The sequence below is a fragment of the Loxodonta africana genome, chromosome 4 (genome assembly GCF_030014295.1).
Source record: "Loxodonta africana isolate mLoxAfr1 chromosome 4, mLoxAfr1.hap2, whole genome shotgun sequence".
Taxonomy (NCBI): domain Eukaryota; kingdom Metazoa; phylum Chordata; class Mammalia; order Proboscidea; family Elephantidae; genus Loxodonta; species Loxodonta africana.
Window position 1 is genome coordinate 83,398,512 of NC_087345.1, and position 14,641 is coordinate 83,413,152.

Below are 14,641 nucleotides of genomic sequence, written 5' to 3' on the forward strand. Positions count from 1 at the left end.
TTCTTTCTCTTCCATATGAAATTGGTGATTTGTTTCTCTATCCCCTTAAAATATGACATTGGTATTTGGATTGGAAGTGCATTATATGTATAGATGGCTTTTGGTAGAATAGACATTTTTACTATGTTAAGTCTTCCTATCCATGAGCAGGGTGTGTTTTTCCACTTAAGTATGTCCTTTTGAATTTCTTGTAGCAGAGGTTTATAGTTTTCTTTGTATAGGTCTTTTATATCCTTGGTAAGATTTATTCCTAAGTATTTTATCTTCTTGGGGGCTACTGTGAATGGTATTGATTTGGTTATTTCCTCTTCGGTGTTCTTTTTGTTGATGTAGGGGAATCCAAGTGATTTTTGTATGTTTATTTTATAACCTGAGACTCTGCCAAACTCTTCTATTAGTTTCAGTAGTTTTCTGGAGGATTCCTTAGGGTTTTCCATGTATACGATCATGTCATTTGCAAATAGTGATAGCTTTACTTCCTCCTTACCAATCTGGATACCCTTTATTTCTTTGTCTAGCCTAATTGCCCTGGCTAGGACTTCAAGTACGATGTTGAATAAGAGAGGTGATAAAGAGCATCCTTGTCTGGTTCCCGTTCTCAAGGGAAATGCTTTCAGGTTCTCTCCATTTAGAGTGATATTGGCTGTTGGCTTTGCATAGATGCCCTTCATTATGTTGAGGAATTTTCCTTCAATTCCTATTTTGGTTAGAGTTTTTATCATAAATGGGTGTTGAACTTTGTCGAATGCCTTTTCTGCATCTATTGATAAGATCATGTGGTTTTTGTCTTTTGTTTTATTTATGTGATGGATTACATTAATGGTTTTTCTGATATTAAACCAGCCTTGCATACCTGGTATAAATCCCACTTGCTCAGGGTGAATTATTTTTTTGATGTCTTGTTGCATTCTATTGGCTAGAATTTTGTTGAGGATTTTTGCATCTATGTTCATGAGGGATGTAGGTCTATAATTTTCTTTTTTTTGTAATGTCTTTACCTGGTTTTGGTATCAGGGAGATGGTAGCTTCATAGAATGAGTTGGGTAGTATTCCGTCTTTTTCTATGCTTTGAAATACCTTCAGTAGTAGTGGTGTTAAATCTTCTCTGAAGGTTTGGTAGAACTCTGCAGTGAAGCCGTCTGGGCCAGGACTTTTTTTTGTTGGAAGTTTTTTGATTACCGTTTCAATCTCTGTTTTTGTTATGGGTCTATTTAGTTGTTCTACTTCTGAATGTGTTAGTTTAGGTAGGTAGTATTTTTCCAAAAATTTATCTATTTCTTCTAGGTTTTCAAAACTGTTAGAGTACAATTTTTCATAGTAATCTGAAATGATTCTTTTTAATTTCATTTGGCTCTGTTGTGATGTGGTCCTTCTCGTTTCTTATTCGGGTTATTTGTTTCCTTTCCTGTTTTTCTTTAGTCAGTCTAGCCAATGGTTTATCAATTTTGTTAATTTTTTCCAAGAACCAGCTTTTGGCAATGTTAATTCTTTCAATTGTTTTTCTGTTCTCTAATTAATTTGTTCAGCTCTAATTTTTATTATTTTTTTTTTCTTCTGGTGCCTGATGGGTTCTTTTGTTGCTCACTTTCTATTTGTTCAAGTTGTCGGAACAGTTCTCTGATTTTGGCTCTTTCTTCTTTTTGTATGTGTGCATTTATCGATACAAATTGGCCTCTGAGCACTGCTTTTGCTGAGTCCCAGAGGTTTTGATAGGAAGTATTTTCATTCTCGTTGCTTTCTAAGAATTTCCTTATTCCCTCCTTGATGTCTTCTATAACCCAGTCTTTTTTCAGGATGGTATTGTTCATTTTCCAAGTATTTGATTTGTTTTCTCTAGTTTTTCTGTTATTGATTTCTAGCTTCATTGCCTTGTGGTTTGAGAAGATGCTTTGTAATATTTCGATGTTTTGGATTCTGCAAAGATTTGTTTTATGACCTAATATGTGGTCTATTCTAGAGAATGTTCCATGTGCACTAGAAAAAAAAGTATGTTTTGCAGCATTTGGGTGGAGAGTTCTGTATAAGTCAATGAGGTCAAGTTGGTTGATTGTTGTGAGTAGGTCTTCCGTGTCTCTATTGAGCTTCTTACTGGATGTCCTGTCCTTCTCCAAAAGTGGTGTGTTGAAGTCTCCTACTATAAATGTGGAGGTGTCTATCTCATTTTTCAATTCTGTTAAAATTTGATTTATGTATCTTGCAGCCCTGTCATTGGGTGCGAAAATATTTAATATGGTTATGTCTTCCTGATCAATTGTCCCTTTTATCATTATATAGTGTCCTTCTTTATCCTTTGTGGTGGATTTAAGTCTAAAGTCTATTTTGTCAGAAATTAATATTGCTACTCCTGTTCTTTTTTGCTTATTATTTGCTTGATATATTTTTTCCATCCTTTGAGTTTTAGTTTGTTTGTGTCTCTAAGTCTAAGGTGTGTCTCTTGTAGACAGCATATAGATGGATCGTGTTTCTTTATCCAGTCCGTGACTCTCTGTCTCTTTATTGGTGTACTTAGTCCATTTACATTCAGCGTAATTATAGACACGTAAGTTTTCAGTGCTGTCATTTTGATGCCTTTTCATGTGTGTTGTTGGCCTTTTCATTTTTCCACATGCTTTTTAGTGCTGAGATGTTTTTCTTAGTAGATTGTAAGATCCTCATTTTCATAATGTTTAACTTTATGTTAGTTGAGTCGTTACATTTTTCTTGACTTTTTTCTTGAGTTATGGAATTGATATTCCTTTTTGTTGTTACCTTATTATTTACGCCTATTTTTCTAAGTAAAAACCTAACTTGTGTCCTTCTATATCACCTTGTATCACTCTCCATCTGGCAGTTCAATGCCTCCTATATTTAGTCCCTCTTTTTGATTATTGTGATAGTTTATCTATTGATTTCCATGATTCCCTGTTATGTGTATTATTTTGTTTATTTATTTATTTTTTAGAATTAATCTTAATTTGTTTGTTTTTGTGCTTTCCCTATTTGAGTTGCGTTGATACCAGGACGTTCTGTTTTGTGACCTTGTATTGTGCTGGTACCTGATATTATTGGTCATCAGGTCAAACAATCTCCTTTAGCATTTCTTGCAGTCTTGGTTTAGTTTTTGCAAATTGTCTAAACTTGTGTTTATCTGTAAATATCTTAATTTCTCCTTCATATTTCAGAGAGAGTTTTGCTGGATATATGATCCTTGGTTGGCAGTTTTTCTCCTTCAGTCCTCTGTATACGTCGTCCCATTCCCTTCTTGCCTGCATGGTTTCTGCTGAGTAGTCTGAACTTATTCTTATTGATTCTCCCTTGAAGGAAACCTTTCTTTTCTCCCTGGCTGCTTTTAAAATTTTCTGTTTATCTTTGGTTTTGGCAAGTTTGATGATAATATGTCTTGGTGTTTTTCTTTTTGGATCAATCTTAAATGGGGTTCGATGAGCATCTTGGATAGCTATCCTTTCGTCTTTCATGATGTCAGGGAAGTTTTGTGTCAGGAGTTCTTCAACTATTTTCTCTGTGTTTTCTGTCCCCCCTCCCTGTTCTGGGACTCCAATCACTCGCAATTTATCCTTCTTGATAGAGTCCCACATGATTCTTAGGGTTTCTTCATTTTTTTAAATTCTTTTATCTGATTATTTTGTCAGCTATGTTAATGTTGATTCCCTGGTCCTCCAGAAGTCCCAGTCTGCATTCTAATTGCTCGAGTCTGCTCCTCTGACTTACTATTGCGTTGTCTAATTCTGTAATTTTATTGTTAATCTTTTGGATTTCTACATGCTGTCTCTCTATGGATTCTTGCAACTTATTAATTTTTCCACTATGTTCTTGAATAATGTTTTTGAGTTCTTCAACAGTTTTATCAGTGTGTTCCTTGGCTTTTTCTGCAGTTAGCCTAATTTCATTTGTGATGTCTTTAAGCATTCTGTAAATTAGTTTTTTATATTCTGTATCTGATAATTCCAGGATTGTATCTTCATTTGGGAAAGATTTTGATTCTTTTGTTTGGGGGGTTGGAGAAGCTGTCATGGTCTGTTTCTTTATGTGGTTAGATATGGACTGCTGTCTCCGAGCCATCACTGGGAAACTAGTTTTTCCAGGTAATCAGCTAAAAAAAAATGCAGTCAGATCCCTATCTGAATTCTCCCTCTGACTCTGGGTATTCTGTTAATGGAGTCGCCTGGGGAGGGTGGGGGAGGGATCAGAGAGCTAGGAGTGTAGCACCTCAGAATATAGAGCTGATCCCCGCGTTCACGCCCCGCCCGCCCCCGCCAAAATCCCAGCGGGACAGCTCCCTGGCTAGTACGCTGCTGTCTCCTCTCCGAGACCTGTCACTTCCTCCCGGGGACTTCTCCCTCCGATGCACCGCACTGCTCACGTGAACTGGCTGGGCGTCACCCGCTCTAGCGGCTGGGCCCGCCCCCGGGGTTTATTCAGGGGAATATAACTGGTCCCCACTCTCACGCCCCACCCACTCCCACCAAAATCCCAGCGGGACAGCTCCCCAGCTGGGACGCTGCTCTCCCCGCTCCGAGACCTGTCACTTCCTCCCGGGGACTTCTCCCTCCAGTGCGCCGTACCGCTCTCGCGAACTGAGTAGGCGTCGCCCGCACGAACGTCTGCCCCCCCCCCCGAGGTCGCTTTAGGGAAATATAGCTGATCCCCAGGCTCGTGCCATGCCTGCCTCCCGCCAAACTCCCGGCAGGACGGCTCCCCGGCTGGGACGCTGCTCTCCCCTCTCCAAGATCAGTCACTGCCTCCCGGGTGCTTCTCTCACCAGCTGCGCCGCCACGCCACCCGCGCCAACCGGCTAGACTCCCTCCTGGGAAGAGTTCAGGGGGTAGGGCTGGGCCCCTTGTCTGTGCCGCCTGCCCCCCTGGGCTCTGCCCCAGATCGGGCTCCGAAGGTCACCTGCCTGGTACGCTGGCTCCTAGTTCTGAAAACGATCGCTGTCTGCCCGTATTCATTCGTTTTCCGTCTCTAAGTCTGTGTTTGTTGTTCAGAGTTCGTAGATTGTTATGTATGTGATCGATTCACTTGTTTTTCCGAGTCTTTGTTGCAAGAGGGATCCTCGGTAGCGTCCACCTAGTCCGCCATCTTGGCCCCGCCTCTCTACCAAATATTTAAAGAAAAAAATAATCACCATAAGAATTCTATTTATTCTGAGAGAAATAATAATGTATTTTACTTTTCTGCTAAGTCCTTTCCAATTTTGGTATCAAAGTTATACTCACCATATAAACAAGTTAATAATTGTTCTCTTCCTGGATAAGTTAATGTAAAATTGGCTATTTTTTCTTCTTTAAGTGTTTGGAAGCATTTACTAGTGAAATCACCTCAGTTTTAATTGAACAGGTCCTGAAATGATTATATTTTTCATTTAGTTTTGTGTCAGTTTTGTTCAGCTGTGCTTTTCAATGATTGTTTATTTATGAAACAAGTTAAATTCTCTGGCATGATGTTTTTATGATGTACTTTAAAGATCGTTTTAATACTTACCGTGTCTGTAGTGATGACTCCTTTTATGATTAGGAAAATTTCTGTTTTTTCTCTTTTATTTTCTTGACTACACCTACAAAAAAAGTTTGTCAATTTCATCTCTTTCCAAAAAAATTTTTCAGTTTTATTTTCTCTATTTGATATTTTTTCTTTATAATTGCTTTCTGCTTTTACTATTATTTTCTTCCTTCCCTTTTACGTGGTTTAATTCATTTATTTTGCAGCCTCTTAAAATGAAAACTTAGGTCTCTGTTTTTAAAACCTCATATTTTTTAAAAGGTGTATTAAAATATAAATTTTCTTCTAAGCATTGCCTTACCTAAATTCCACAAATGTTGATATATCACATTTTATTATAATTAAGTTCAAAATCCATTCTGATTTACAACGTGATTTTTTTCCTTGGCCCAACTTATTTAGAGCATGTTAATTAGTTTCCATGTTTGTCTTTCTGCTGTAGAGCCCTATTGGCAAAATGGGTAAGCACTTGGCTGCTAACTGAAAGGTTGGTAGTTGGAACCTACCCAGCTGCTCTGCATGCAGTAGGAAGGCCTGGTGATTTGTTTTGGTAAAGATTACAGCCAAGAAAGCCCTATGGGCCAGTTCTGTTCTGTCACATGGGGTTGCTCTGAGTTGGAATCGACTGGACGGAACCCAACAACAGCAACGTCTTTCTGCTATTGATTTCCTAGTTTGATTCCACCCTGGTCAGAAACCATGCTCTGTAACACTTTAATTCTTTTGAAAATGTTGAGACTTTAATTATTTCCTTGCATATGGATTATTTTAGTAAATGTTACATATGTGTTGTAAAGATATATATTCAACATTTGTTAAGATTAGTGCTCTAAACATGGCTATAAGATCAAGTTATTCAAATCATCTGTATCCTAACTGATTTTTGGTTTTCTGCTCTTGCCTTTCACTAAGGAAACTGTGTTTCAATTTCCAACAATGATTGTGAATTTGTTTCTTCTTTTACTTCTGACAACTTTGGCTTTATATTCTTTGAATCTATATTATAAGATGCTTACAAAATGACAATTGTTATGTCTTCTTGTTAGACTGATCCTTTGACATTATGAAATGTATCTCTTTACCTTTAGTAGAATTTAGTGCTTAAAGTTTCCTTTGCCTGATAATGGTGTAGTAACCAAAGCTTTCTTTTGATTAGTATTTGCACAATACATCTTGCCATAATTTTTTATCCTTTTAGTCATCTTGTGTGCTTACGGAAAATGTCCTTGCAAACCACAAATTGTTATCTGGGGTCTCTTATAAACGTTATATGGTTGCGTTTCCCTTTCTTTCTAGTCTGGCAATCTTTAATACATCATTACCTGTAATTACTACTATAAATATGTTTAAAACTACTCTCTTACTATTTTTTCTTGACCTATTTTTTATTCATTATCCATTATGTGTTTCTCTCTCTCTTCCCTCTCTACTCTAACTTCAAATTCCCTGGAAAAAAGTATTTTGGACAAGGCAAACAAAGCACAAAATTATTCATATTTGAGGCAAAATAAAAAGAATTTCTAAGATGAATGAAATGTCACTATTCACAACCAATCTCAAGAAATCACTAAGCACATACCACAATTTTAAAAAAAGGTATAGTGAATCCAAGAAAATAATGAGAATAAAAATCAGAAGTGAACACAGAAGCCAATGTTTATTCTGAAAAGAAAGTACAATATCTTCACATCAAACTATTTACAAAAGCTTCCAAAATTAAGTTTATTATTTAAAAAAAAGTGTATAACTATCTTGATGTGAAGCCCTATATGACCACATCTTTAAAAAAGTGGTGAAAGGGGAAGAAGAGGATGGTAAATATAAAGTGTATAAAAAAAAATACACTAAGCATCTTTCTTCTTTGGGATGAGGATAAAAACAGTGACTATCCTGACAAATTGGTATTTTAAAAAGTCTTAAATATTTGTATCACATATTCAGGGTAACCACTAGAAAAAAACTCAAAAATGAAATGGATAAATTCTGTAGAAGCAAATAGATTTTAGATAGGTAGAAAAGTATAAAATTAATATTAACAATAATATCTTTCTCATTAAAAAGTAAGATCTTATTAAAATAACAATAACTTATAAAACAAATAGAAATTAACATGAAAATATACATCTTTTTAGAAAAAGTTTTAAAAAAATTCCAAAAGTTAGTACCAGTTTCCGTATATCAAAAATAGCATAACACAAAATTAAAATAAATGAAAAACCAATGAAAAAAATTCACATCGCACACAGTCATAAAACATGGCCGTACATTTTAAACTAGGTATGCATATAAGTATAGACCCATAAAAAAAATTTAACTGTATAATCTGGTATTATCTTTCTGAAGGTATTTACATAACTTAATCTAAAAGCTTTGAAATGTGACTATATTTTGATCCTGAAATATGACTTCCAGAATTTCATCTAAATGTGCTTTCTCTAGAAATTATTAGTTGCAAAAAATATAGTAAACAAAATGTATGAGAATATGATGTTGTTCTTAATTGCCATCAAGTCAATTCCTACTCAGAGTGACCACATGTGTGCACAGTAGAACTGCTCCATAGGGTTTTCAAGGCTGTGACCTTTCCAAAGCAGAGCCCAGGCCTGTCTCCCAAGGCACCTCTGGGTAGGTTTGAACACCAGTCTTCCAGCTAGTAGTAGAGCACTTAACCCATTGTACTGCCCGGGGATTCCTATGAGCATTTGATAGAATCATGCAATTGAATACTATGAAACTCTTTTTAAATAGTAAGGAAAACTGCACATATGCTTAAAACTAGTAAGATTGGTTTTAAAATACAAATTTGATACCCCAAAACACATATTACATACGGTGCAACATTTCTATGATTATCGATATGACTGTAGGTTACAAATGTAAAGAGTATTGTTGTATAAATATCCATATACAAAACACATATATTACCTTAAATTTTAAAAAGAATTATAGCTAGCTTTGAGTTTTCTAATATTTTCCAGTTTTACTTTCTTAATATTTGAGAAAAAATGGCAGATGAAGAAGTCAACAAATCTGCCTCTCCTGCATTTTTTATACCACTTATCAGTCACCTTAGGTGGTAGTAAAAAAAAATAAAAGAGGAAAGACAGCCTTGTTCTTCACCACCTATTTTTTTTTACTATAGTCTCTTGGCCAGTCTGTTGGTATAGTTGCCTCTTTGTGTCTCTGAGGGCACTGTCCCCACTGATGCACCTTGCAGGATTTTTGCCCACATTCACTATAAAAAGGGCTCATTAGTGACTTTTGAGTTGAGTCACCAAGGACCTATTTGTTTATTATTTAGTTTCAGGTTTAGCAAACAAATCAAATGTAAATCTTGTGTAAAAGTCCCTCACCCTATCCAGAGAGGTCATAGAATCAACTCTTTCAAAACCAAAGGTAAATGTTTGAACAATGTTTTATTTTCAACCAAAAGAGCTAGAAAATATTTCCTAGACAGAAAAGGGACCAAAGTCCTTATTTAGACAGTCTTCTCTATTGTGATGGAGAGGAAGAAACTCAGAGCTGTAGGTCCGTCCAGAACACTAGCGAGCGTAAGCAGAGAGACAAGCAGATCCCACACAAGTCTTTTCTAAGTGGGTCCTCTTCATCAGATCAGCCTTTAGAAATATTGCCTTTAAACAATCAGCCAAAGCTATTACTAACCCTCAGAAGAGTAAATACAGTAGTTATGATTTTGCTCACTTTCAACTTTGGGAGCTATAAAAAAAAAAAATACATAGTAATTTTCTCTGAGAAGCAAACTACTGTAATTTACCAAAATCAGATGTAACTAGCTATTTGAATTATTACATAAAGATCCACAGATCTTTCTGAGTTTTTTTTTTTTTTTTTTTTTAACGCTGGTTTGAATATCTTACTAACAGAATCTTTAAGCAAACACAAACAGCAATCAACAAAGATTCAACTATTTATCAGCTTGGCACTAAAGCAAGGAGGGATGCCAGTTAACAGTTTGGTCAGCAAAGAAGGTAATCAACATAAGCAGAGAAGGTAATATTTGGTATGGCTTTATTCATTGTATGATTTTATTCACTAGCAAAAGTCCTGATTCAAATACAAAATAAAATCTCAATGTTAAAGATAGAATGTTAAAAATTTAAATAATTAAAATCATTGACAAAGCAGTTAGTTGCAAAATGGAATCCAAACAGGACAGAAAATAGCTTTGAATATGTCTGCAATGAGTTAGATAAGTGTATTTATACAACAAATATTTCTTAGGTGTTGACTGTAAGTCTAAGATTGTGTTGGTTGTGGTAGCTCTCCCAGGAAAAAAAACCAATAGTCACCTGACTTCAACAAACTTACTTTCTCAGGGGAAGCGCTCAGTTAAAAGTGACAGCTACATGATAGGAGCACAAATGCGGGCCAGTGGACACAGATAATAGCATTTTAGAAGACTGTCTACTGGGAGTGATGTTCAGACTGAAAATCATGAATAGGTAGTTGTATCCACACAACTTCAGAGCGTAAGGAGTAAAAATGAGTGGAGAAAGGGAAAGAATAGGAAGGGAATTTTTTTTTTTTTTCCAGACACATAATCCATGTGAAGTCCTTACTGTAAGACCTATCACATGGTAACTTTTCAATGAATATAATCTATTAGTTTTATTATAAGGGACCTAAAGTCAGAGGAGGAAGATATGGGATACACAGAGCATAAGATTTACTTCGGGTTTTGTGAATTTGAGTTCACATTACATGAGTTATCTGTGAGAAACCAGAAAATAGTAAGAGCTGATATATGAAGTAATTCCTATGTACCAGATTGTTTTATAAATGTGTTATCTCTATTATTCTTTTTAATCACTTTAACTGTATGTTGTAGATACTATTACTATCCTACATTTTTGGGACAAAAACTGGGGCCTGAGAGGTTGAAAGCTTGCCCAAGATCTTACAGATGTAAGTGGAGAGCCAGGTATTGAACTGTAGAGATTTGGCTGCAGAAGGTCTGCTCTTAATCACCGGTGCAGGTAAGACCCAGGAAATGAGTGAAGACAGGCAGTGCTTGGAGAGCATATGTAGTATTTTGCTTGATTTTGAACTTGGTGATACTGACAACAAGGTATGAGAGTGTGTGCCATACTTAACTAAATATACTAAAAACATAAGAGAAACATGTTTTTTGTTTTTTTCCATTCATGTATCCTTGGACCAAACATTTCTTCGTTATAGCAAATGAGTTGTGCATTAAAATATTCTCTGCATTGTGTATACCAGAGGACATTGAGCGTGAAATACAGACTAGCAGGGAATCATAAAAAGAGTCAGAGGAGTAATCCAGTGGTGTGACAGTTGAATTAAAACACAGAACAAAGCAGCATAAGCACATGCTTTGTCATAGTGACGGATTAGAAAACACAAGTTGCAGTGGGATTAACAAAGGCTATGTAAGGACACCAAATTCTTTATTACACACTCACATTTTATCAAACACCGAGTCTTAAAGGAATGACATGAAACAAACCATTAGGTTTAAATATTCACCTTTAAAATAGAGAATAATTTTTAGATGTAAAAAGAAAGTGTAATTTTGTTGAATCATACCGTATTATGGGTCAAATCTAATCATGTGGGAAAATCCAAGCCTGAGTGTTGATTAAAAATATGAAATAAAAAGGGTTGTTGGAATGGTAGATTGATTTTTTTAAATATTTTAAAAAATCTATCATAAAAATACAAAAAAAATAAAATACACAATTGAATAAAAAAATTTTTTTATACCAAGCCTAAAAGAATATCGACAATATTAATTACTAATAAACAGAAGAAATTACATATGCATTAGTTTGCAGTCCCTAGTTTTTGTTGTTATCAGCTACCATAGAGTTGACTCTGACTCATGGTGACCTTATAGACAATGGAACAAAATATCCAGACCTGCGTCACCCTCACAGTTGCCGGCATATTCTAATCCATCTTTGCGGCTACTGTGCTAATCCATTTAACCAAAGGTCTCCCTCGTCCTCATTCCTGCTCTAACTATTGATCCCTCCTGATAACAAGTAATTTGGACAATATTCTGTTGTGATCCAAAGGTTTGCATTGGCTAATTTTCTGAAGTAAATCACAAGGCCTTTCTTCCTAGCCTCTCTTAGCCTGGAAGCTCCACTGAAACCTGTCCATTATGGGTGACCCTGCCGTTGTGTGAAATACTGGTGGCATAGCAACCACAAGCATGATAGCAACACCCAAGCCACCACAATGCAACAAATTGTCAGACAAGGGTGCCGTCCCTAGTAGTCACTGTTTATCACTCTCTGACTTTGACACCATTGTATTCACTTAAAATATCTCTAAACCTAACACGAATATTGGATAAAATTTAGAAGTCAGTGATGAAAAACCACACAATAACAACCTTTATCCTGCTGGGACTGACAGATGACCCAAAACTTCAGATTCCAATTTTTATTTTTCTATTTCTTGCTTATATGTTGAGTATAAGTGGAAATCTGACCATCATATCCCTCACTTTAGTGGACTCCCACCTCAAAACACCCATGTACTTTTTCCTACAAAATTTCGCCTCATTAGAAATTTCATTCACATCTGCTTGTATTCCTAGATATTTGTACAACATAGCAACAGGTGACAGATCAATTACTTATCATATTTGTGTGACTCAAGTATTTTTTACTGATGTCTTTGGAGTGACAGAATTTTTCCTTCTGGCTATCATGTCCTATGACCGCTACGTGGCCATCTGCAAACCACTGCATTACGTGACCATCATGAGCAGCAGAGTCTGCAAGACACTTGTCCTCTGCTGTTGGATGGCTGGCTTACTGATCATATTCCCACCACTTACTTTGTTCCAAACCTTGACATTCTGTGACTCAAATGTCATTGATTATTTTTATTGTGATGCACCTCCTATCCTGAAGATTTCCTGCTCAGACACATGGTTTATAGAGCAATTGGTTATTGTCTGTGCTGTGCTCACTTTCATTCTGACCCTTATATGTGTTGTTCTGTCCTACATGTACATTATCGAGACCATCCTAAGGTTCCCCTCTAGCCAACAAAGAAAAAGGGCCTTTTCCACCTGTTCTTCCCACATGATTGTGGTTTCCATCACCTACGGCAGCTGTATCTTTATCTATGTCAATCCTTCAGCAAAGCAATCAGTGGCTATTAATAAAGGTGTGTCAGTGCTAATGACATCCATTGCTCCCATGTTGAACCCATTCATTTACACTCTGAGAAACAAACAAGTGAGACAAGCCTTCAGTGACTCCTTCAAAAGAATTACAGTTGTCACAAAGAAGTAAGAGGATGGTCAAGTCCAGGAATAAAATATCAAGCTAAGAATAAATCATGGCATTCCAAATCTGTTTGTCTCTCCTTGATCTGTGTTCTATTCAGGCTAACCTTCTGAAATACTTATCACACCCAGAAAAAACATCCACCACCACATAAGTGCACTCCTTTATTCCTCTCACAAACAAACACTTTCAGGATAATATCCCTAATCAGAAGACATGATAATTTTTTTTTTTTTTTTTAGTAAATGTAAACCTGATTTTACTTCCAATCTAGCAAACTAAAATTGAACATGAAAGAAAATATAAACAATGCAAACCAAAGAAGAAAAGAGCTTACTTTGAATTTTCTTGGACTCACAGGAAAATACTTGATTTAAGGTATTCATTACCCTTTCTAATTTAAAAATTGCTGAAATTTGTAATAATTGATTAAATGAAAACATTTTGAATACCTAGTTGTTGGTAGGCCTAGTCCCAAGAAGAGACCTAAAATTGATAATATACCTGAATTTATCTAGCTTATTAATAATTCTGTAGGACTAAAATTTTAAGAGTACGCCACTACTAAATAGTAACATTATATAATATAAAAGTAAACATAACAAAAATAAATATATATCCAAATAAATGTGTTTTGAATAGGAGCATAATTTAAATATTCATACACATATACATACAAACATAAAATGCTGAAATTTTAAAATTAAAAAATTCACAGATTTTATAGAAAATATCTTAAAAAAGTAAGTAAAAGCTCTTTTCAAAAAAACCCATGAAATTGAAAGAATAATGTCAAAATGTTAATTACAGTTGAAGAATTACAGTTATTAAGATTGGAAAAAATATCCAATTGCTCAAATAGAATATAAACAGCTGTTATAGGTTTGTGTCCCCAAAAAAGATATGTTGAAGTCCTAACCCCTGGTACCTGCCAATGTGACCTTATTTGGAAATAGGGCCTTAGAGATGTAATTCGTTGCGTTAACATGAGGTCCTACTGGAGTAGGGTGGGCCCTAATCCATTAAGAGCCATGTCCTTATAAGAAAAGAAGAGACAAGGAGCCAGATAGACACAGAAGGAAAATGGAGGCAGACATTGGAATTATACTGCCACAACCCAGAACAGTGGTAAACTATTTGAAAATTTCTGTTGTTTTAAACCATACGATTTTATGGTACTTTGGTAAGGCAGTCCTAGGAACAAAAAACAATACTCGAACTCAAAATGTACCTAAATTAAGCAATAATTCTTCGTACACCATGGAAACTTACAGTTTTAAAAGAAATCAGGGAAACCAAACTAAAAATGTAAATGGCTGTCTAAGGCAATCGATTTAAAGTGCTCGGCTGTTAACCAAAAGGTCTGTGGTTCGAAACCACGAGTACCTCCGAAGGAGAAAGATGTAGCAGTCTGTCTCCATAAGGATTTACAGCCTTGGTAAACTTAAGGGGTCAATATGAGTCGGAAGCACCTATATGGCAGTTGAGAACACAATTAATAGGCGCCCTGTTTCACAATGGTTAAGCTCTCAGCTGTTAATTCAGAGACTGGTGGTTCGAATCCACAGAAGAAAGACCTGACAATTTGTAAAGACTACAGACCTCTTAAAGATTACCTCCTAAAAAATCCTGTGGAGTAGTTCTACTGTGTCACATGCGATCCCTATGAGTTGAAATCAACTACATGGCACCTAACAACAGTATGAAAAAGATAATTGAAAGAAAGGCCAAATGAAAGTTATATTTAATTTTTTTTATGAAATAAATGGCTTATGTTGTTGTTGTTATTAGGTGCTGTTGAGTCAGTTCAGACTCCCAGTGACCCTATGCACAATAGGACGAAACACTGC

General features: G+C 35.8%; 1 protein-coding gene across 1 annotated transcript; it reads left to right on the forward strand.

Annotated features, from left to right (window-relative positions):
• Window positions 1-11,861: 11,861 nt before the first annotated feature.
• Window positions 11,862-12,912, forward strand: LOC135231376 (olfactory receptor 6C2-like). The gene has a single exon (XM_064285244.1). It carries the CDS (start codon window positions 11,862-11,864, stop codon window positions 12,795-12,797), a length of 936 nt encoding a protein of 311 aa, XP_064141314.1. The 3' UTR covers window positions 12,798-12,912.
• Window positions 12,913-14,641: the final 1,729 nt, after the last annotated feature.